At 34.7% G+C, this 24831-nt stretch overlaps 1 protein-coding gene across 3 annotated transcripts in view; it reads left to right on the forward strand.

The window, feature by feature from the left end:
• Nucleotides 1-24831, forward strand: part of LOC150076723 (ADP-ribosylation factor-binding protein GGA1-like) — a 303671-nt gene that overhangs the window by 274266 nt on the left and 4574 nt on the right. For 2 of the 3 annotated variants that reach the window (XM_090385588.1, XM_090385590.1), the window contains one exon: nucleotides 18555-18665. In XM_090385588.1, coding sequence (XP_090241714.1) covers nucleotides 18555-18665 — 111 coding nt within the window. The remainder of the gene's footprint in view (nucleotides 1-18554; nucleotides 18666-24831) is intronic. The other variant, XM_090385589.1, reaches the window with a different exon arrangement.

Raw genomic sequence — 24831 nt, forward strand, 5'->3', positions numbered from 1 at the left:
AAGAAAATTCCAGAATGTATCTCAGATCAAACTGATGAATTCAAGGCAAGTCGTGGGTGGTTTCACAGATTCAAAGGTAGAACAGGTATCCGTAGTGTTCTCAGACATGGGGAAGCAGCTAGTGCAGATAAAAAGGCTGCAGAAGAGTTTGTGAAAAAATTTGAAGATTTAATCATGAAGGGAGGCTACTTGCCACAGCAAATTTTTAACGGGGATGAAACTGGGTTATTTTGGAAGCGCTTACCAAATCGAACATACATCGTGCAAGAAGAAGTGACGCTCCCAGGACATATGCCTATGAAAGATAGGCTTACCTTGTTATTGGCAGCAAATGCAAGCAGAGACTTTAAAGTAAAGCCACTTCTCGTTTACCACTCTAAAAATCCTCGGTGCTTTGGGAAGAAAATCATCAAGTCCAAACTGCCAGTGATGTGGAGATCCAATGCAAAAGCCTGGGTAGACCAGAAAGTCTTCAAAGATTGGATTTTTGAGGAGTTTGCTCCAAGCGTAAAAAAATTCCTAATTGACAACAATTTACTTTTGAAAGCACTGCTGATTCTTGGCAATGCTAGTGCCCACCCCGAAGACTTGGCAAACATTCTTGAAATTGACTTTGATTTCATCCAAGTCCAGTTTTTGCCTCCAAACACCATATCACTGATCCAACCCATGGATCAAGAAGTAATTGCCTGTCTTAAAAAACTTTACACCAAGGCTTTGTTTTCACAGCTTTTCGACGTGACTCATTCTTCTGATAAGATACTGTAGGAGTTCTGGAAGGCTGAGTTCAATATTCTTCAAGCCATTTCTTTTATTAAAATTGCCTGGGGGGAGTGACACAGAGGACCCTTCGTGCATCATGGAAGAAACTTGTTCCTTCCTTTTTTCGGGATGACAACAGTGCAGTCCAAGCCGCTGAAGAAGCAGCTGCGGCCATGCGAGAAATCATTTCGACGGCGGAGAACCTCGACATAGGAGAAGTTGATGAGGCTAATGTGGAAGAGCTTGGGGAGGATCACGATGACGAACCGACCATGGAAGAACTCAAAACACTCAGCGAACAGTAAGAAAAAAAAGAGAGAAAAGGAAATTTCACGTGAAGAAGAAGACAGGGAAAAAGGGCCGATGCAACAGCTGCCATTAAAGAAATTTTATTCCATTGGGAGAGGGTGCAGTCTGCTTGTTTAAAATGGCACCCCAACACTGCTGTTGTAACTATAATGACAGACTTGTTTAACAACACTACTATGCATCACTTCAAGGCTATCTTGAAAAAGAGGGAGAGACAGTCCACCCTTGATCAATTCCTCATCCCCATTCAAGCCAAGAGAAGAGAAGGGGTAGAACAAGATAAATAAAACATCCTTCCAACATCTAAGGCTCAATGAAATGTATGTACTCATTATGTATTTTGTAATTTTGTTTGTTATATGGTAGAATATAGTAAAGTCAATAATATTGTGTATTTCTCTCCGACAATGAATTAATCAATTTGCCATAAATTTATATGGAAAATATTGACCTGCAATTCGACAAATTCGCAATTCGACTCTAATCCGGCGACAGATTACAGTCGAATTGCGAGGCACCACTGTATAGAGTTAGCCTTGGATCACACTCAAACTTGTCAATGCCAAAGGTCATTAATATGTTGTTTGTTATTTGATTTTTAGGATCATTAGCAACTAAGGCCATATTGCTCCAGAGATATGCGGTGGGCACAGGCTCGAACCCCGGTCTAATCAAGAAGCATGTACTACGCACTGCTGCTCCTGCCCACCTGGCTATGGAGGTGCCTGTCAATAATATACAGTGAAACTTCTCCTAACGGACACCTCTCGTTAACAGACATCTCTCTACAACGGACATTTTCAAATTCCCCAACTCACCTCCATTGGTTTTAACGTGTTTGCAGCTTCTGTCTAGCGGACATTCTCTGTAACGGACGCAGACAGGCAATCTGCACTGTTTCGTTTAGATTAGCACTTAATTTGATCTCCCCATAACGGACAGCGGGCGATCTTACGGCTCTTTTTCTAGGAACTTTTCTTCCACCTATTGCCTCAATCAATCGTGTGTTTATTTTCTATTTCCGATTCTCTGAATTTTATCAAGGTTTACATCGCGGTTCTAAACCCTTTTTCAAGAATTAAAAGGCACGTGTAAAACTTCTGATGAATTCGGTGTGTGCAGGGGGGGGGGGGGATTTGGTCGGCCTTTTGTCTTTTCAGTTTCAGTTTTGTTCAGTGTCGTGTGAAGTGCACAATGTCTTCTCGTAAACATTTAACTTTAAAAGATAAAGTCGAACTCATTAATGCGTATGATCGGGAAAAAAATAGTGTTCGCAATCTCGCTGCAAAATTCAAAATCGGGAAGACGCAGGTAAGCGACATCCTAAAGGGAAAAAAATGAACTGCTCAGACAATTTTGGCAACACGGAAATGATCAGGTTCAAAAATCATTCCCGAAAATTGTTGGACTTCAAATTGACAATGCTACATACGAGTGGTTTTGTCGCGCACGTGCTAAAAAAATTCCCATTAATGGGCCTATTATTAGGGAAAAGGCTTTGGAGGTTGCGAAATCTATGGGAGTAAATGAGTTCAAAGCTTCTGTGGGATGGCTAGACAAGTTCAAAACTCGGCATAAAATTTCTTGGAAAACCGTAAGTGGTGAAGGTGGATCTGTTGATACTGGGATTGTAACAGAATGGACCATCAAATTGGAAGATTCATGTCGTGATTTTGAAGCTAAGGATATTTACAACTGTGATGAAACAGGGTTGTTTTTTAAAGCTCTTCCTGGAAAAACAATGAGTCTAAAAAACGAAAAGTGCCAGTGCGGAAAAATTTCTGAGGAACGCTTGACTGTAATATTGTGTACAAATATGCTGGGAGACTTTGAACAACCTCTTGTTATAGGAAAACCACAAAATCCTTGTTGTTTCAAGGGCATAAAGTTGAATCTTTTGAGTGTTGACTGGAAGTCTAATAAAAAAGCGTGGATGACACGAGATATCATGAGCGAATGGATAAGTCACTTTAACCAAAACATGATTCGTCAAAACAGAAAAATTATTCTTTTCATGGATAATGCTGCATCTCACCCGCACATTGAATTGTCCAACATTCAAATCATTTTTCTGCCACCAAACACATCTGCAGAGTGTCAGCCCTTGGATCAAGGGATAATAAAAAATTTTAAACTTCACTACAGAAAACGTGTTTTAAGACATCTCATTGCAAACATGAACAATGTAACATGTGCGAGTGACCTTGCAAAGAAAATCAGCATCCTAGATGCGATTCAGTGGATTTCCTCTTCAGTAAATGCAATTAGAAAACAAACTGTCGTGAACTGTTTTGTAAAGTCTAGCTTCTCAAACGCAAAAATTGAAGTTGTGAACAGCAATGTGGAGCACCAAGAAGAACAAGAACTTCAACATCTGTTGATAGTGTACGATACTTCCACTACAAGTGACCCTGGCTACAAAGATATAGACTCAAACCTCACTACAGAAGATGGTGCTCTAGATATCAATGACATTATCATCGATATTTTTCAAGAAGTTCCTCATGAGGATGAAGAAATGGAAGGAGGTCATTCTGTCGAAGAATATATTAACGACGAACCACCAATGAAAATAGAAGAAGCGCTCATACAAATCAATCGTTTAAAAATGTTTTTCGCCGCTGAAGAAGATACTGAAGGACTTTCGATGGTTTCTTCACTCCAAACAAATGTTGAAAACAAAATTATCAGCCGGAAGAAGGTCCAGAAGAAAATAAGTGATTACTGTATGTATTTTTCTTAAGATAAAGTCATAATATGCATAGCACAATTGTATGTATATTATTTACAAAAAAAATCTGTATATAATTTAATTTAATTTTACATTAAATGTTGAACGATTTTTCTTTATCTCTTGTGTATGTAATTGTATATTATTTACAAAAATATTGTTCAAAATCTGTATATATTTTAATTTAATTTTACATTAAACATTTAACGATTTTTCTTTCTTTCTTTTTTTTTTTTTTTTCTCCCTCAGACTTCTTGTTAGCGGACACTTCTCTCTAACGGACACATTTTCGTTCCCCATGACTGTCCGTTAAAGGGAAGTTTCACTGTATTCTGATTCTTTGAGTGTATTACAGGCTTTATTATCTTTGAGACAACTCCCATCCAGTTCTCTGTCGAGTTCAGCAGAAGATACATTCTCTTCATGAACACAAGTTTGATATCCACTTCTGCTGGATTCCTAGCCACATTAGGATAAGGGAAAATGATTTGGCTGACACTGCAGCCAGATCATTTCCCCAGCAGCTCCCACTAATAATCTTTGCCTGTCAGTCCCAATATATACAGACTGCAGGCAAATAATACACAACAGGATATATTCCCAATGGCAAGAACTCTGGCATAGAGAGAGAGAGAGAGAGAGAGAGAGAGAGAGAGAGAGAGAGAGAGAGAGAGAGAACAAATAAATTATACCAGATAAAGCCTGTAATAGAAACATGGCATGGCAGTCCAGTCTGCGCAGGAATCGTAGCGAGGAAGTTGTTCTTGCTCGACTCCGCATAGGACACAGTCATCTAACACATTCGTTTCTGCTGAGGACAGATGACCCTCCTATATGCAAGTCTTGTGACACCATTTTATCAATAAAGCATATTTTAATAGATTGCGTTAATTTTACCCATGTTCGCAATATATATTTTACAGCTTTTACTCATCCGACTGGGCCTTAAACGCTCAGTCAGATTTTATCAGACAACGACCATGTGTTAGTAGTTTTTAAGTTTTTACAAGCTATTAATATATACACACACATCTAAATTGGATAATTTACTTTTAAACTTATACTGCCTTATATATATAAATAACAGTTTGACTAGGTAATCTTTTTAAAGGTTACCTCATCAAACTGTTATTTATATAAATTCTGGTAACCTTTTTAAAGGATACCAGAATTTATCTTTGTCGATATTTTAATCTTTTCTTGGCGCAGTATAACCAGAGTCGTTTTTGCACCAGTAAAATCAATCAATCAATCAATCATAATTATGGGCTAATGGTTTGCTTACTTCCTTTGCTGCCTCCTTTAATATAACTGGATTGATCCCTAGTGCCTTTCTTATTTTTAACTTCAATAATTTCTCCTCCACTTTGCTCCCAATTATTATAAAATCATTTAACTCCCTGCCAGAGTTTGTAAACTTCTGGCATTCCTCTCTCTGAATAACTCCTCATGTGTGAATAATAATGATGCAAAATGATCCAAAATATTCATTCAGTTTGTCATCTACCTGAGCAGGATCATCAACAGTCGAACCATCAATATCAAGTGGACCAATCTGATTCATCCCCCTCCTAGCATTTACACAAGTAAAGAACTCTTTGCTGTTTTTCTTTGCATCTTTTGCCAACGATTTCTTGTAATCTGCCTTCGCCTGCCTAACCTCCTTTGTGCCTTGATTACAGACCAACTTATATCTACCATAGGCTTCTGTGTCACCTGATAATTTATATGCACCCCCATGCATTTATTTTTCTGCCACATGTATCGTCTAGTTAGTTCATCTACATTCATTTAGGCCTAAACCTTGAAAATATTTCTTATTTGCTATGAAAAGCCTAATAGCTTCCAAGATTAATTCTTTGAATGCTTCGCATTTAGAATTTGCTGTTGGTCCTATTTAAAAACTCTCTCAGACCACTGTAGTCACCTTTACGAAAGCAAAAACCCTTCCCTTTATCCCTGATGGTAGTTGCAGCTTTGAGTAAATCCCACATCAGTACACTGTGATAACTGCCACTTAGTGGTTCCTTTATCTGCAGATTCTTGATGCATGAAGAATCACTGCTGATAATCAGATCAAAAGTATTATTCCCTCTGGTTGCCTCTCGAGCATGCTGCCGTAGAAATCAATCATTCATTAAATCCACAAAAGCCTTGCTAGTGTGAGAGTAATCAACTCACAGGTTCCAGTGAATATCCGGGAAGGAAGAACTGAACAAACTATCGGAGCAAATGAAATGGGATTTTTTTTAAATTTGATTATTTGTAATGCTGTATAAGCTTGCTTTCATGCATCATTTGCCACTGCTAATGCTAACATATATAGACACATCACTTTAAGACAGTTATTTCTAAAAGTTGACAATCATATTAATAAATATAACACCAATTCACAATATTGGTGTTGTCTCTCTTAATTAATAAGATATATTAATTTAATGCTGCCATCCACATTATAACAAAGAAGAATCCATGAGGGTTTTTCCTGTATTCTGGGAAGCCATTTACCAGTTCATTCATGTTGGACTAATCTATCTTCCCAGCTTGACCTGCACTAATGTAATCTTGTTCTTTGCTTGATAATTAGGATTTAAAGTAATATATTGAGCTTTGCAAATTATGTTGGTTAAGATATTTTGTGAGAATAACCTTCCACCTATTGATCCAGCAAAGATGCCAGTATTAATGTAAAAAAAATTTCTTCTTTACCGAGTTGAATCTGATAACCAAGTTGTGGATATATAGTGGAATTAACATAATATGATTAATATATTTACATAAAGGTGAATTTTTGCAGTGTTAGCTAATGCTAAATACATGGTCCTTATAGGAGTATGTAGACAGTTAAATAATTGTGGTCTAATTTCTGGAAAGTCAGATGCTCATACCATATTATCCCAAGATCATTATTGTGTGACAATTTCTTATTCACTGCTCCTCTAAGGCTCTAGGAGCTAAGCAAATTTTGAGCCAAGCAATCTCAGGGCAAATTATCACAATCTTTGTATTGATCTCTCTCTCTCTCTCTCTCTCTCTCTCTCTCTCTCTCTCTCTCTCTCTCTCTCTCTCTCTCTTTCTGCAGTTGATTAATGCAGCTCTATACTTAAAGTTATAGGTAGTAAGTAACATAGAAAGGATCTTTCTTTTCACATTATATATATCACTAACAAACTCTTTCAACTGTTTTGTCTTCTAGCAGCATCACCCTTCCTGCTTTCTCGTGATGGGGGCCAGAAACCTGGAAAGTAAAATTATCCCTCCCCCAACAGCTAAAAGAGCAAATCATGGAATATGGCAACTACCCTTCACTTGAGCAGCCCATCATGCTCTGCAAATGAAATTGACAATCATTCCATATATTGCATTCTCCATTGGACAGATCTACGAATACTCTGTCCCCGTTTCTTTACAGAAGTGCTTGGGAAAACTCAGCAGGTTCACCTAAAATGGTTAGAAGACTCAGATCTAGAAATTTATTGGTTGAAACTGTGAATTGTAAACATTCTGAGACTTTGCTAAAGCTTTCAATTTTTAGTGGTATGCCCCTACAGGTTACCCCACATGCAATGTTAAATACCTCCAAAGGGTTAGTTGAAACTTGAGGATTGCCACATAAGATTAAGTGATTCTGGAACTTCAAAACCAAAAACCATAAACACATGATTAGGAAAGATGGCAGACTTATTCCTACACAGAATATCATCCTGATATCCCCTGTTAAAGCCAGTTATTTCAACGGCTGAATATGAACGAATATGAACTTATATATTAAATGCTAGAAGTGACAAAAATTTGTTCACTCCCAAACAATTTGTGCCCTGAATAAAGCTCTCATCATCCTTGGAACAGTTCTCCAAAGAACAGGACATAGTAGACAGAGACAACATGCTCCATTTACAGTTCCACCAACCGCATCTCATATACCAACAGGTTTTAACATTGAAAATATAGAAGACAACTAAAATAGAATGATAATGATAATGCTGTTATTATCATTATCCTTAACTCAGATGAACCAGTCCCCGATCTTCATGCTGCAAATGACATGGACACTGGACATCCAACCTTTCCAGGCGCCTCCGTAGCCAGGTGGGAAGGATCAGTAGTGCGTTGCACACGCTTCTTGATTAGACCGGGGTTCGAGCCCGTCACCACCAAATACGGAGGATGCGGAAAGGTCAAGGAATGACCACCGCATATTCCCGAGCAATATGGCCTTAGTTGCTAATGCTCCTAAAAACCAAATAACAACAACAACCAACCTTTCCAAGAAAGGAGAAGATGAAGTTCGATTGTCATAAACAGTGGGCTTAAAAAACACAGCCTTGGGAGACTTTAATGAACATCATCCATTATGGGGTTTCTTTCCTCTCAAAAAGATGGGGTAAGCTCATTTAAATGCTACTTGACAAACAGAATTTAACACTACTGAATACTGGCTCATCCACTTACATCCATTTTCCTGTAGAGTCAATCTTTGCAATAGATGTCATCATGTGCAGTGAAGTGAATTGTTTCATTTCACTGCACGTACCTCTCAATTCACTCCACATTTTGTAATACTTTGTAATCAAGAATGTGTGAAATGCAAATTCAGGTACAGTATACAGTATGTAGATAGCCTATGTGATATGCATGAAAAATAATAATAATTTTTGGATTTCTATTGATCGTTTAATAAAATTTGAGGGCCTGACAAATCAGTCTAAAAGAATGAGCTATAATATGCACACAAAAATAACTGTCGGATTTCATTTGGTTTAATTTTAATGAAATTTGAGAGGTGGTTCAACAAATCTTTCTGAAAGAACCAAACATAAAATTTCACAAAAATTCATCTACTAGAAGTTGAATTATTACATATAGACAGCAGACGAAAAATATTAATTACCTTTTTCTTAATGGTGTGGTTTTAATGAAATTTGGGATGACTCAAATCTTTGTAATAGAGCCAAATATAGAATTTTATATAAATCCATCCACCAGGAGTTGATTTATTACATGTGGATGGACAGGGAAGAAAAATAACTGTGGGATTTCTGTTGGTGCCAATTTTAATGAAATTTAAGAGAGCACCCAACAAATCTTTCTGAAAGAGCCGAATATAAAGTTTCCCAAAAATCCATCCATTCAATCCACTGAAAGTTGAATTATTACATGCAAACAGACAGACAAAGAAATAATGATTTCCTGGTATTTATTCGTCTGGTTAAAATGAAATTTTGGATGGCTTGACAAATCCTTCTACTTGAGCCAAATACACCAATGAGCCAAAACATTATGACCAGCGAGTTGTTATGCAAATCGAAGCAACTGCAAGTGTACTTACGGCACATGTGTGGGTCGGGCCACAGTATAAAAAAACACCTGATACTGAGCTCCATTAATCAGTGTTACTCTTGTTCTTCAGATGGGAAAGGCAGTGGACTTGAGCGAGTTTTACAAAGGCCAAATTGTAATGGCCAGGTGACTGGGTCAGAGCATATCCGAAACGGCATGGCTGGTGGGGTGCTCGCAGTCAGCTGTGGTTAGCACCTACCAAAGTGGTCAGAGGATGGGAAATCCACGAACCGCCGGCGAGGTGTTGGACGACCACGGCTCATCAATGCTCGAGGTGAGCAAAGGCTCTCCCGGATGGTATGTGGCAACAGAAGGGCGACTGTGGTGCAACTTGCCGGTAATTGATCTTTCCTAACCTAACCACACAGCACATCGAACCCTGCTGAAAATGGGGCTGTGTAGCCGCAGGCCACTCAGAGTGCTAACCACGGTTTACCGGCGACAGCGCCTACAATGGGCATGCAAGCATCGAAACTGGACCTTGAGTGATTGGAAGAAGGTCGCCTGGTCCGATGAATTGCATTTCCTGTTGCACCATGTGGACGGCTGTGTACATGTGCATCATTTACTTGGGAAGTGATGGTGCCTGGATGTACTGTGGGACGAAAACAAGCCGGTGGCGACGGTGTCATGCTTTGGGCGATGTTCTGCTGGGATACCCTGGATCCAGTCATCCATGTTCCGGGCACTCTGATATCTACCACCTACCTAAACGTCATTGGACTAGGTACACGCTTTCATGGCAATGGTCTTCCCCTCTGGCGGTGCCATCTTTCAGCCGGATAATGCACCATGCCACACCACCTGGATTGTTCAAGACTGGTTTGTGGAACATGAGGATTTCTAGGTATTGTCCTGGCCTCCAAATTCCCCAGACATCAATCCCATCAAGCATCTGTGGTTTGTGTCAGAAAAGCAACTCCGATCTGCGGCATCTCAGCCACGGACCATACACGAATTAAAGAATCTACTGGTTGTGTTGGTACCAGATACCACAAGACACATTTAGGAATCTTGTAGCATCCATGCCTCACCAGATACGAGCTGTTTTGTTTTGGCTGCACGTGGAGGACCAATTTCAATATTAGATAGGTGGTCATAATGTTTTGGCTAATCAGTGTATAAAATTTATAGAAATCCATCTACTGGGTGTCTAGTTTATTCCATGCAGAATGACAGACGTGGTGAAGAATAGGCACGTGAGCCAATGTGCCTTAAAAAAAAAAAAACCAGACTGGAGCATATTGTCTTATACGTTGTTTTTTTTTTTTTCCCTTGTAGTCTTCATCATACTTTGATTTTTTTTTTTTTTTCCCTCCTTCTTTCCTCATTTCTAGCCCTATCTGTCCATTTCGCCCATTACTAGAAGCGACACACCCATATCTCATAGGCTACAATTCTTCTTATAGCCTATATCCATAGTGCCCATCTTAGCCCAATAAAACATGATGCTCCATACAAAACATTTAATCAACCACTTTTTTGAATCAATATCCATTTTGTAAATATTTGCTTCCTCTTCTCAAATGCTATCTTGCCATTGCAGTTCTAATGCAAATCACCTCACTTCTCCCATAATGAGAGTTTCAACTTTAGAAAACTGAAAAATATTAAATCTCTAATTATGGTACTGTATAAATTTTTATTAGTTTTTCTTACTGCACTAAGTTCTATTCATTATATATATATATATATATATATATATATATAGAATATCATTAGAAAAAGTAAATCAATCCAATAATAAGAATACCATCAAGGACTTAAGAAAACGCAAAAAAAAAAAAAAAAAAAATTATTATTATTATTATCGCTTTTTACCGACAATCTAGATGACTTCAACTGGGGCCAACCACCCAGAATGAAGGCAAAAAACGACAAGAAGTTCTCTGTTTCTGTGATGATCAATATATGCTAAGTAATTTAAATCTAAACCAAATATAAACCAGTATAGGCCGAACATAAATCGAATATAAATAAATCGAATGAAGATAATTAATTAAGAAAAATTTTGAAATATTAGAATCAAAGGTAAGAAATATAAGTAAAATATAAATGTAAGCATATATTAATCATCGTTGACCCGACAGAGAACGTAATTTAAGGATTAAAACAAGATTAAATATATAATACATACTACATTTGACCGTATCTAGGACATAATGTAATAGTCGTCAAAATAAAATGTGGTGCCCCCTATGTGATGGATACGGTAAAAATAAATAATTAAATTAAATTAACGCAAAGAGAAACATGCAGATAGTAAGAAGAAAAACTAAAGGAGTAGGAAAAATAGAACCTGAACTCCACAAAGGCGAAAAATAGTGGTATAGATAAGAAATAGTTTCTCCTACGTCCTCGGATTGCCCTAATAATTTCGGAGAAATAAAAATAAAGAGTGTAGGACAGCTTAAAGGCATTACAATATATAAGTTGTGGCTCGGGTATGCCCGGGATCGCAAACCCGTTCCTATAGTAGGACCCTGAGCTGAATTTGCATGTTATCTCAGCGTGAATTTAAGTAAATTAAATGAATTTAACTATATGTATTAAAAAAAAAAAAAAAAAAAAAATGATACACTGTAATTTGCAAGCCGGTGGGTACAAGTTTTCTACGCCGTAAGACACCAAGAATGCAAAGTGTATCCTATTTACATATATACATGGCACTAAATATAATGATTTTATTGAAAATTATATTGAAACGATAGGTTCAGAAAACAAATTTTTGAAATTAATTATGCTAATTGCTTTCCTGAAGTGATATTTCAGGTAAGCGATAGGGAAATTATTATTGATCAACCTGCCGTACAACGCTGTTAAGCCCGCTGAACAATTTTTATTACTATTGCAGATATAAGCAATCCTTAAACATTGCGATAAAATTATATTAGCATGCACTGATTTTGATACATTTGATTTCCAGTTTGTAAGGCTGACTACGTTAAAATTAAATGCATCTCTTTTATTATATACGTTTACGTCTATTTTATTATTATGTAATATTTCTATATGAAGATCCAAGTAATTTGCTATAGTATCGGAACTATTAGTTTTTTCCAACACAAGCTCCCCTGGATATAATCCACTGTAATCCTGGACAAAATGTGGACAATTAAAAACACATATATCATCTACGTATCTGTATATAAGTAGGTTATCTTGAAATTCTCTTTCTGTATAATACAGATAAAGGTTTGCGATTATGCTTGATGCTGGACTTCCCATAGGGGTGCCAGTGACTTGTAAATATAACGATGTTCCGTCATATACACAGTTATTAAAGATGCATAATTTTATTAGAGAATTCCAATAGGTTAAATCAACCTTTATAGCATTTTTATTTTCTAAATATAGTTTCTGGAGGACGACTTCTAAGTTATTAAGGTTAATGCTCGTAAATAGACTGTTAAAGTCAAAAGTTTGTATTTGATGAATATTATTATTTTTTAGAGCATTTATAATAGGTAAGTTATTATTTATTATAATAGTTTTATTTAAGTTATTTAATATACTTTTAAGTAACTTTTCTAACGTTTTTCCGGGAAATTTCGCATAACTATCTCTACATGATGTTATGAATCTAAAAGCAATTGGTGTTTTGTGAAATTTGGGTATGCAATATATAAATGGATATTTTAGGTTATTATACTTTAACTTTAATTTTTTATGCAATGCAATTAATTTTTTGATTATTATATTAGAAGAAGATGTTATCTGTTTATATGTACGGCTAGACTGTAGTTCATTTTTTATAATATCTATATAATATGATTTACATATGATTGCATAATTGCAAGCAGCTTTGTCAACGGGAGTTATTATAAAATGTTCATGTATATCTTTGAGCTGCCTATTTATTAATTTGGTATTATATAGATTATCCTGTACGAATTTCAATTGATTATATTTATTAGATATGATATTAAGCATTGTAAATAACCACATGTGATAAGCTTCAACCGGTATATTATGTTTGTATGCTGATCTTATGCAGTATTTTAGTAAATCTAGATATAACAATTTTTTAAAATTAGATTTATTAATAGGTGGATTAGGTCGAAATTTAAAACCCAGTGATAAAATATCTCTAAGTTCGGGATATGGGATTATATCTAAATTGCCGGTTATAATGTGATTATGGTTAGGATCCACGTATCTATGAAATGAAGGTTTGTGACAAACACATGTATCCTGTCCGATGTTAATATTGTGAAGGTTTGTAGCTATTGTTTTATAGTTACACGCTTTAAGACCAAATGGTTTAGAATATCTAAATCTGATATTAATATGTAAGTTATTAATAGGCAGCAAGTCATTACGTAAATTAATAGTTTTATGTATATCTAAATCATCCATCATTTTATTTTGAAAGTATAAGATGAGGACAGAGTTTTCAGGCTGCTTGCTAACATTCAAAATATTAATTCTGAATTTAAAAATATCCAATATAATGTGCATAAGGTGGGAGGATGCAAAGACGTAATCATTGGTTTTTCTATATAGTGCTTTGAGTACACTAAGTTTAATACTGAAAAGTGTGTTGTGAATTTTGCTAATATTTATAGGATCCGTATCCCACATTTTGAATAAATCTATAAAGTCTCCTAGATGTTCTCGGTTGCTTTTATACGTGTTGGATTTACTATATTTCCTATTGCGATTATCTTTACGAAGTTTGGCAATTTGAAACATATTATAAACACAAATATCTTTTAAATTATTCGTCATATATTTTTGATTATTCGTCATATATTTTTGATACTTTTACCTTCATGGATTTATGATTGCGCATCTTGATTTTATTTTTTATATTAACTTTGCTTTTATTTTATTTTATATTAACTTTGCGCTTATTATGTCACTCAAATATAATAATAATAATAATATACTACATCGGCAGAGTAGGATAAAAGTGACCGAGGATACTATTGTTGCCCTGGATAGTAATCCTAACCATGTTAATACATTTACACATACGCAAATATCACACACTTTACAGAGCAGTTTAGCATATAATGCTTCTGGCACTAATATCCGATCTCTTAAATTTCAACCTTGTAATAACAAATTATGTCTTACTTGCCCCTATATGCATCCAAATCATGCTACAATGAATACGAATTCACATATATTCTGTAAAATGAATAATGTTATATATATGATCACTTGTCGTACATGCAATGTTAAATATATTGGTCAAACTAGCAATAAACTAAATATCAGAATGAACCTTCATCGTTCCGATATTAAAACTTATAATAACAAATCCAGTAAAAAAACAGGTAATCTGGAACATGATATTGAATTCAGACATTTCCAAAAACATACTTTTGGTAATATTTTCATTTCAATACTTAACGTAATTAACAACGCAAATGAAAGATTATTGCAAGAAGAAATTAGCATGTCACAATATAAAACACTATATCCATACGGTCTAAATAATAAATTTAATCAAAAATATATGACGAATAATTTAAAAGATATTTGTGTTTATAATATGTTTCAAATTGCCAAACTTCGTAAAGATAATCGCAATAGGAAATATAGTAAATCCAACACGTATAAAAGCAACCGAGAACATCTAGGAGACTTTATAGATTTATTCAAAATGTGGGATACGGATCCTATAAATATTAGCAAAATTCACAACACACTTTTCAGTATTAAACTTAGTGTACTCAAAGCACTATATAGAAAAACCAATGATTACGTCTTTGCATCCTCCCACCTTATGCACATTATATTGGATATTTTTAAATTCAGAATTAATATTTTGAATGTTAGCAAGCAGCCTGAAAACTCTGTCCTCATCTTATACTTTCAAAATAAAATGATGGATGATTTAGATATACATAAAACTATTAATTTACGTAATGACTTGCTGCCTATTAATAACTTACATATTAATATCAGATTTAGATATTCTAAACCATTTGGTCTTAAAGCGTGTAACTATAAAACAATAGCTACAAACCTTCACAATATTAACATCGGACAGGATACATGTGTTTGTCACAAACCTTCATTTCATAGATACGTGGATCCTAACCATAATCACATTATAACCGGCAATTTAGATATAATCCCATATCCCGAACTTAGAGATATTTTATCACTGGGTTTTAAATTTCGACCTAATCCACCTATTAATAAATCTAATTTTAAAAAATTGTTATATCTAGATTTACTAAAATACTGCATAAGATCAGCATACAAACATAATATACCGGTTGAAGCTTATCACATGTGGTTATTTACAATGCTTAATATCATATCTAATAAATATAATCAATTGAAATTCGTTCAGGATAATCTATATAATACCAAATTAATAAATAGGCAGCTCAAAGATATACATGAACATTTTATAATAACTCCCGTTGACAAAGCTGCTTGCAATTATGCAATCATATGTAAATCATATTATATAGATATTATAAAAAATGAACTACAGTCTAGCCGTACATATAAACAGATAACATCTTCTTCTAATATAATAATCAAAAAATTAATTGCATTGCATAAAAAATTAAAGTTAAAGTATAATAACCTAAAATATCCATTTATATATTGCATACCCAAATTTCACAAAACACCAATTGCTTTTAGATTCATAACATCATGTAGAGATAGTTATGCGAAATTTCCCGGAAAAACGTTAGAAAAGTTACTTAAAAGTATATTAAATAACTTAAATAAAACTATTATAATAAATAATAACTTACCTATTATAAATGCTCTAAAAAATAATAATATTCATCAAATACAAACTTTTGACTTTAACAGTCTATTTACGAGCATTAACCTTAATAACTTAGAAGTCGTCCTCCAGAAACTATATTTAGAAAATAAAAATGCTATAAAGGTTGATTTAACCTATTGGAATTCTCTAATAAAATTATGCATCTTTAATAACTGTGTATATGACGGAACATCGTTATATTTACAAGTCACTGGCACCCCTATGGGAAGTCCAGCATCAAGCATAATCGCAAACCTTTATCTGTATTATACAGAAAGAGAATTTCAAGATAACCTACTTATATACAGATACGTAGATGATATATGTGTTTTTAATTGTCCACATTTTGTCCAGGATTACAGTGGATTATATCCAGGGGAGCTTGTGTTGGAAAAAACTAATAGTTCCGATACTATAGCAAATTACTTGGATCTTCATATAGAAATATTACATAATAATAAAATAGACGTAAACGTATATAATAAAAGAGATGCATTTAATTTTAACGTAGTCAGCCTTACAAACTGGAAATCAAATGTATCAAAATCAGTGCATGCTAATATAATTTTATCGCAATGTTTAAGGATTGCTTATATCTGCAATAGTAATAAAAATTGTTCAGCGGGCTTAACAGCGTTGTACGGCAGGTTGATCAATAATAATTTCCCTATCGCTTACCTGAAATATCACTTCAGGAAAGCAATTAGCATAATTAATTTCAAAAATTTGTTTTCTGAACCTATCGTTTCAATATAATTTTCAATAAAATCATTATATTTAGTGCCATGTATATATGTAAATAGGATACACTTTGCATTCTTGGTGTCTTACGGCGTAGAAAACTTGTACCCACCGGCTTGCAAATTACAGTGTATCATTTTTTTTTTTTTTTTTTTTTTAATACATATAGTTAAATTCATTTAATTTACTTAAATTCACGCTGAGATAACATGCAAATTCAGCTCAGGGTCCTACTATAGGAACGGGTTTGCGATCCCGGGCATACCCGAGCCACAACTTATATCTTGTAATGCCTTTAAGCTGTCCTACACTCTTTATTTTTATTTCTCCGAAATTATTAGGGCAATCCGAGGACGTAGGAGAAACTATTTCTTATCTATACCACTATTTTTCGCCTTTGTGGAGTTCAGGTTCTATTTTTCCTACTCCTTTAGTTTTTCTTCTTACTATCTGCATGTTTCTCTTTGCGTTAATTTAATTTAATTATTTATTTTTACCGTATCCATCACATAGGGGGCACCACATTTTATTTTGATGACTATTACATTATGTCCTAGATACGGTCAAATGTAGTATGTATTATATATTTAATCTTGTTTTAATCCTTAAATTACGTTCTCTGTCGGGTCAACGATGATTAATATATGCTTACATTTATATTTTACTTATATTTCTTACCTTTGATTCTAATATTTCAAAATTTTTCTTAATTAATTATCTTCATTCGATTTATTTATATTCGATTTATGTTCGGCCTATACTGGTTTATATTTGGTTTAGATTTAAATTACTTAGCATATATTGATCATCACAGAAACAGAGAACTTCTTGTCGTTTTTTGCCTTCATTCTGGGTGGTTGGCCCCAGTTGAAGTCATCTAGATTGTCGGTAAAAAGCGATAATAATAATAATTTTTTTTTTTTTTTTTTTTTTTTTTTTTGCGTTTTCTTAAGTCCTTGATGGTATTCTTATTATTGGATTGATTTACTTTTTCTAATGATATTCTGTAGACATTGTGGGTGTATTGCATGATTGCTTGCAACTGCATTAACCCATAAATATTAGTTATTGTCTTTTAACTTTCTTGCTTTTCTTTATTTCTTGCTTTCCTTTTATCATTAATATATATATATATATATTTAAATATACTTTTAAATATATAAATATATATTTAAAAGCTACATTTTACATCAAATGTGCAAGAGTTAATCAAAACATTTGGTGAATGTTGCAAAAAATAAATTTTATTCAATGATAAATGTTTACATAGTTAGTATTCTTTAACATGGTCTTCTTCTGCAATCACACACTTGTTCTACCATGCCTGCCACTGATCTAAATATTGTCTTTTGTAAATGCTGTTGGAGATCATGACAGTTTGATGCAGGATAATTCATTGTATGACAGTTCAGTGTACAAGGAAGTGTGGTACATGACATTTTGGTGTATGTTAAAATTGTTAAAAGACGAAATAGATAATATATAAAACTAGGGAGACATTTTATGCCATTTTATACTAATGGAAATAAATCAATTAAAAGTCAGTGTTTAGCATTCTCTTATTAATTAGGAAGTTTCTTTTTCACATGTAATAAATCTAGTAGAATTTTACATTTTGTCTTGCATTTTGCTTGTTTCTTATTTAGTTATAAGATATTTGTTGAACTTCTAAACGAAAAATTAATGGCAAAACTTTTCTAAAAGGGCTTATAATGAATTTCAGTAGGAAAGAGTTTTTTTATTACTTTATCTAGCCTCAGGGTGCATTTCTCATACATCCAAAAACAGATTAAGTAATTCAGATTTAGGTAAAAAAAAAACCTCCTAATAGGAATATCTCATAATAAGGATATAAATAAAATTTTCGTTGTCTGATTATTGTTATTTACTGTTTACTGAACAGAATATTTATATTTTAATTAGATAATGAAGATCAAGCTCCAACCACCATCTGCCACTGACTTGCCACCCCACAATCCCATTCTTCCCCCTGCAGCAATTACTCAAGTAATGTTATTAGCTAATCCTCATAAAGTAAGTAATATTATAAGCAATGATAAAATGGAAACTTATAAATAAAAAACTGTCAGACCTGAAAGTAATTTTTTTTGTTGCTGTTGTTTTTGTTGAAATATACTTTTACCTTCTGCTATACATGATAGCATCCAAGAGTTGAACTGTAATGTATGTGCAAAAAAAAAAAAAAAAAGACTGCCTCAGGCTTAAGATTGCTGAAACTGAACATTGTAGGCTTAAAAAGTTATATGGTCCAAAGCTCACGATTCCTTGCATAATGCAGATGGCAGGAACAAATTATGAATGGAAAACAACCAAACACGAATGACAAATTTTGCCTGATGAAGACATTAAGGTAGTGGAGAGGTTATGCTTTTTTGACATATTGAAATCTCTGATACTCCCTAGATATATGCTTGAGCATCATCATTCTAAGGGCCATAGAGATCTTTTTTCTCCACTCAACCCGAATTTGGGCTTTTTCTTTTGCTTCACTGTAGTTCATTCTTTAGAGTTGGAGCATCATCAAGTGGTGTGTTTCTTGGTTGTCCTCTGCTTCTTTTCCCTTCAAGCTGTCCTTCTAGTATGTTCTATCCAATCATTGTGTCTCCAGAGATGTCCTAGGAACTGCACCTTCCTCTTTATTACGGTTTTCTTGATTGTTCTTTGTTCCTCAGCTGCTCTGAGAACCTCTTCATTCATCTTTTTGTCCTTCCAGTTGATTTTCATCAATGTTCTCCAGCAAAACATCTCAAATGCTCCAATTCCCCTCCAATCTGTTGCTGTTATTGACCATGTTTCACATCCATACAGCAGTATACTCCATATATAGGTTTTCACTAATCTCTTCCTCTTTTCTTTGTTTATCTTGCTTGCAATAAATGATTTCTTTTTCCTAAGTGCTTCTTCTGCTATTGCAATTCTTTTAGCATAAGAATAATGTTTTCTGTGCCTTAATGGCAAAATGTGCAAAGAAGCAAGCTTATAAGCAGAAGCCAATATTAAAAAAAATACTACCAATTTCATTTGCCTATCATTTTAATAGTTTTTTCCAGCCCTTCATTTAAATTTATTTAAACTGTCCACTTCCAAAACACCAGATGAAATTTGTTCAACAAACAAGTTGGAACAACCCCATAAATCCTTTTCCAGTTCAAATTTATGTCCTGTGTGTCCAAGAAATAAGGATGCCTTCATCATTTAGTGTTTACCAAATCCATTTAAACAATTTAAATGGATTTTTAAACTACAATCTGGTTGTTTGTTTGTTATTTGGTTTTTAGGAGCATTAGCAACTAAGGCCATATTACTCTGCGGATATGCAGTGGTCATGCCCTGACCTTTCTGCATCCTCCGTATTTGGTGGTGATGGGCTTGAACTCCCTCTAATCAAGAAGTGTGTGCTACGCACTGCTGCTCCTTTCCACCTGGCTAGGGAGACACCTTTACAATCTGGTGAGAGAACCCTTTTGTACCCTGTCTAGCCTTTTTGCTCTTCTCTGGACCATTCCAACAGATCTACATCCTTCTAAAATGATGTGTTTCCATAAGGTGTGGAAACACATCCTTCTAAAATGATGTGTTTCCACACCTTATGCAGTATTCAATTTATATTACTAACTCACTGACTTGAGTGTGGTAACACCCAATTTGTATGAAGGACGATCAATAAGTATTTATCCTCACCTAGAAATATTTGAGTTAGGGATTTGATATTATGTGTACACACACACACACATACATCCATCACTAAGTCTCACAAGTTAATGTATGTTTGTTTGTTTTTCTAGATCCATTGATTACTAAACTAGAGCTATGAATACTGTGAGAGGTAGCATGCTGTAGAAGGTTTTGGTCCTAAAATTTCTTCATTTGTGAGGTAAAGAAGCAAACCATGAGAAGATGAAAGCTGTATATGGGGAGAATCATGCTGTCACAGTGGACTTTGTAATCAGCTCACATAAGGTGGAACAGCCTACATTCACCATAATCATCAGTGAGGCATGGGCACCTGCCAGTGGCCCTGTGACTGCTGCATCCACTATCTGCCTATTCTTGGAACGCCTTAACTACAGCTTCCTGTTAACAGCCCACAGGATTTGCAGTTGGTATCCAATAACCATCTCATTTTCGAAGTCAGTCAGATTACAGTCCTTTCGCACAACAATCAAGTACTTTGTATGGACCACACACCATGATCTTGCAGTATCACATTTACTGGTTCTCACCATGACGTATGCCACCAGGCAGTGGGGAGAGGGGATGACCAATTGCTAAAACACTGTGTTGGTCATATTTTGACTGGACAGTGTATTGATTAATAATTAAAGCAGTATTGAGATAAAATATATAATCTGAAAGGCTTACTCAGTAATAGTTTATTTAGCTTCTTCCTACCTAATCATATTTTGATCATCTTATAGAAATCTCTATGTAAATTTACATAACCTTGTTATGTAAATTTAATGTGTAAATTTACATAACAAGGAAACATATTTTTCACCCCTGAGCTTCAGTTTTGTGAGAGTGCTAATCTAATCTTAACTCAACCAACCCAGCATGTACTTTACAAAACTTGCCTATCTATTTGGTTTAATGCACAAAATGTGAAAAATTAAAACTAAATTCCAAAACTTACTCCATCCATGAAGCCCCTTTATACACTTATGAGTATGGGGCTAAGTTTTTGGTTCTTAGTTTAATTTTTTAGATTTCTTGCATTAAACTGAGTGAATATGAGGTGAGTATAATAAAGTATATGCATAGTTGACTGATAAGATTAGATTGACATAACAATGAAATAAATTTTTTTATGTCCAATAAGTGTTGTTAATGTGACACTGCACATTTTTTTGTTCTAAAAATAACATTAGTGTTATAAAGGATGAATGGTGCCAGGAAAGGGACATTTCATCATCTGCCAAAAAAAAGAAAAAATTCTCAATCACCTAAACTTCTCATTGCCAAAAAAAAGTTGCTATCCAATTCCACTTTTAACACTTCCAAACACTGTGCCCAAAAGTAAACTTCATGAGATCCTGCCTTCAAAATTACTCCTCAGAATTTTATGTGGTCCCTGGTTCTCTCTTCTGACAATGAAAATATGTTTTGTTCATTTTAATGATTATCTTCAGGGTTTTATATACTTCATCAGCTCCCCCTCCCCAGAGGTGTTTGGTTGCCATACTTTTCAGTCTACACCTTCAAAACCATTTTAGATATTGATTAGCACCAATCTGGTTATCCTACTTTGAACTCTTTTTAGAAGCTTCATCATTCTTCAAGTGTAACCTCCAGACCTGAACACAATATACTAAATGCTGCCTCACAATTTTCTTATATAAAGGAACAATCGCATCCTTTTTCCTACTTGCAGAAATCCCATATCTCATAGACAGAATAGCAAGTGCCTTCCTAGCCACTTGTTTAAACTGTTTGAAAAATTTCATGTGTGACTGAAACTTTCATGTCAGTGTCCCTGATAAGATTAGATTGAACATAACAATGAAAAATTCTGGTGAGAATAGCTTTGAGGTGTAGTTTTAGCTTTTACCTACCTGCATTATCTGCAATTCTTTTAATAAACTGAGGAGAATAATTGTTATCCTGTAGTTGAATTGTGTCTGAGCTGTTTATCCAGGTATTGAGCACTGCAGATTTTTAGGGCCCTCAGAGTGATACCCTTGATAATACCTACTTTTATAGAAATGGGATGGTTGGAGAAGAAATTGATGATGCTCCCAGTGGTGTCAGTGAGTTTGCCATATATGTCAATGTTGAAAAAAGACTTTTTTTTTTTTTTTTTTCAACATTGACATATTTTCAACATTGACAGTCAGAATTGCACACTTACAAATTTGTAAGTGTGCAGTTCTGCTCAGACATGATAGGAGGGAGTATATGATGGATGAGAGCCTTGTCAATCAGTTTGGCCCTGGAGAGATTGTACTTGCTAAAAGGAGGGACTGCATCTGCAGGGATGGGATACTCTTAAATAGAAAGAGTGCAAGAATATTTGCTGATGCTATTGAGGCAGTGTTAAGTGGATCGGAAAACTGCTAGCTTGGGGGGGGGGGTTTCACAGACTAAAAGATTAACAGTAGCCACAGGCAGAGGCGAAAGTGATTCTTGCGCTGCTTCCATTGTAATGAGCAGCAGCCTAGAGAGAATTGCTGGGGATTTCAAGAGCCTGCGAATCATTATGGAACAAGTAAATACATGGGCAGGGGCGGCTCGTCCATAGGCACTGCAGCATCCCCAGCTATTTAAATCTAGATATATACAGTGAACAGAGTTATATGAAATTTTGTGAAGAACAATGTAACGCAATGAATATTTTTATTAACAGGACCCGCATATAGTATGTGCATCCTCTATTTCCATTAATCATTTCAATAATAAACAAATAAAAACATGAAATCGTTTCCAACTTTGAAGTTTAATTAACCGTAGGTCTCACTGTACGCCAGGCACTGACACATTTTGCATTCCAGTGAATATCTGTTAGTTGATTGCCTTTGGCAACCAGCATATTGGCAACTTGCCAATATAAATTTTTTATAGGTGAAACGAATCAAAGTCACTGTAAAGTGTGCAGTGCAGATTTCATTGTTGACCATGATGGGTGTGTAGCCACAATGTCAGTGTCGTTTTGTTATTTGCCCAAATTCCCATTAATTAACTAAATAATATCAGTATTAAGTCAATACTCAACATTCAACAATCTAATTATATGATTACAGCTTAATTGCGAATTGAGCTTGAACTTGGTAAGTTGAAGTTATATTATGAGGTGATGTTGTAAGTAAAACATTATTTCTACTACACACGATTTTGTGAAATTTGGTTCGATCATGGCCTCCATGCTTCCCCATGAAGTAAATCGCATGACAATGAATAAACTTCAGCAACTTAGTTTTTCATAATTATCTCTCCAAGAAAAAAATGTGATTAAAAAAGAAGGCCACCCCATACCAAAGATTCAAATTTCTCAGCAGAGAATAAGTAATAATAAGAAATATATTCGCAGTTTTAAAACTGAATGGTACCAAAGGAAAAGTTGGCTTTGTGGTTGTGAAGTTAAAAATGCATTGTTTTGTTTTTCATGTTTACTGTTCAGAGGTTATTTAATGTGGACAAAAAGTGGCTTTACAAACATAAACAGAATGAAAGAAAAAACTCTTGGTAACTTGGTAACCGATTCTTGGTAACTTTTCTGTTATGTTTGCACATTGAAAGTCTGTAGAGTTCGAAGAAATATATTGATAATGTGATTTCATTATCGCTTTTAGGAAGTGTAAATATTAAATAACAGCTTAGTGAGGTCTACAGACTTTCAATGTGCAAACATAACAGAAAAGTTACCAAGAATCGTGAGGTATTATCTAAAATAATAGACTGCATTAAATTCTGAGATATGAACTGAATGGAGACATTTTTGAGCATTTTTGGGTTTTTTCACTCTGGAAAACCAAATGGAGACAGAATATCGAAGTGCATTCTAGATCAGTTAGACATAATCCTGAAAGGAAATACTCAAAAACTGGTTGCTCAGACATTTGATGGCGCAAGTGTGATGAAAGGCAAGAAAGGGAGAGTTCAGGCTAAAATAAAAGAAGTGTACAAAAATGCACATTCAATTCACTGCTATGCACACCAACTGAATCTGATGATGAGAAATGCAGCAAGTAGTACCCAAGATTCAAGAATATTCTTTTCGAACCTCATGTTGATACCAACATTTTTCTCGAGATCACCACAGCATCTCTCTGTTCTCAGAAAGCTTATGGACAGCTGTGTTGCCTGACCTTCCCCTACAAGATGCAACTTCAATATACACTCCGTGAACAGTGTTTATGAAGATTTTGAATCCTTAAAAAAGTGCATGGAGGAACTACAAGCGACAGCAAACACAGATAAGATGATTTCAGAAGAAACTGGAATTTTGCACATCTTGAGTAATGAAAAATTCGAGTTCTGGTTAGAACTTTTCCATCAGATAAAGCCTCACATGGAAGTTATTTATAATCAAATGCAATCTCGAGAAATTGAGGCAGTTAAAATACATGAATATATAGAAAACTTTAAAAATGCCATTCTAAAAATCAGGAATTCAATGTACTGTGAAAATCCTTCAAAAACACTCATGATTGAAGCAAAGGAAGTATGCGACTATATAAGTGTT

This window comes from Mastigoproctus giganteus, chromosome 12 (assembly GCF_048544385.1).
Source record: "Mastigoproctus giganteus isolate SK-2022 chromosome 12, ASM4854438v1, whole genome shotgun sequence".
Lineage (NCBI taxonomy): Eukaryota > Metazoa > Arthropoda > Arachnida > Uropygi > Thelyphonidae > Mastigoproctus > Mastigoproctus giganteus.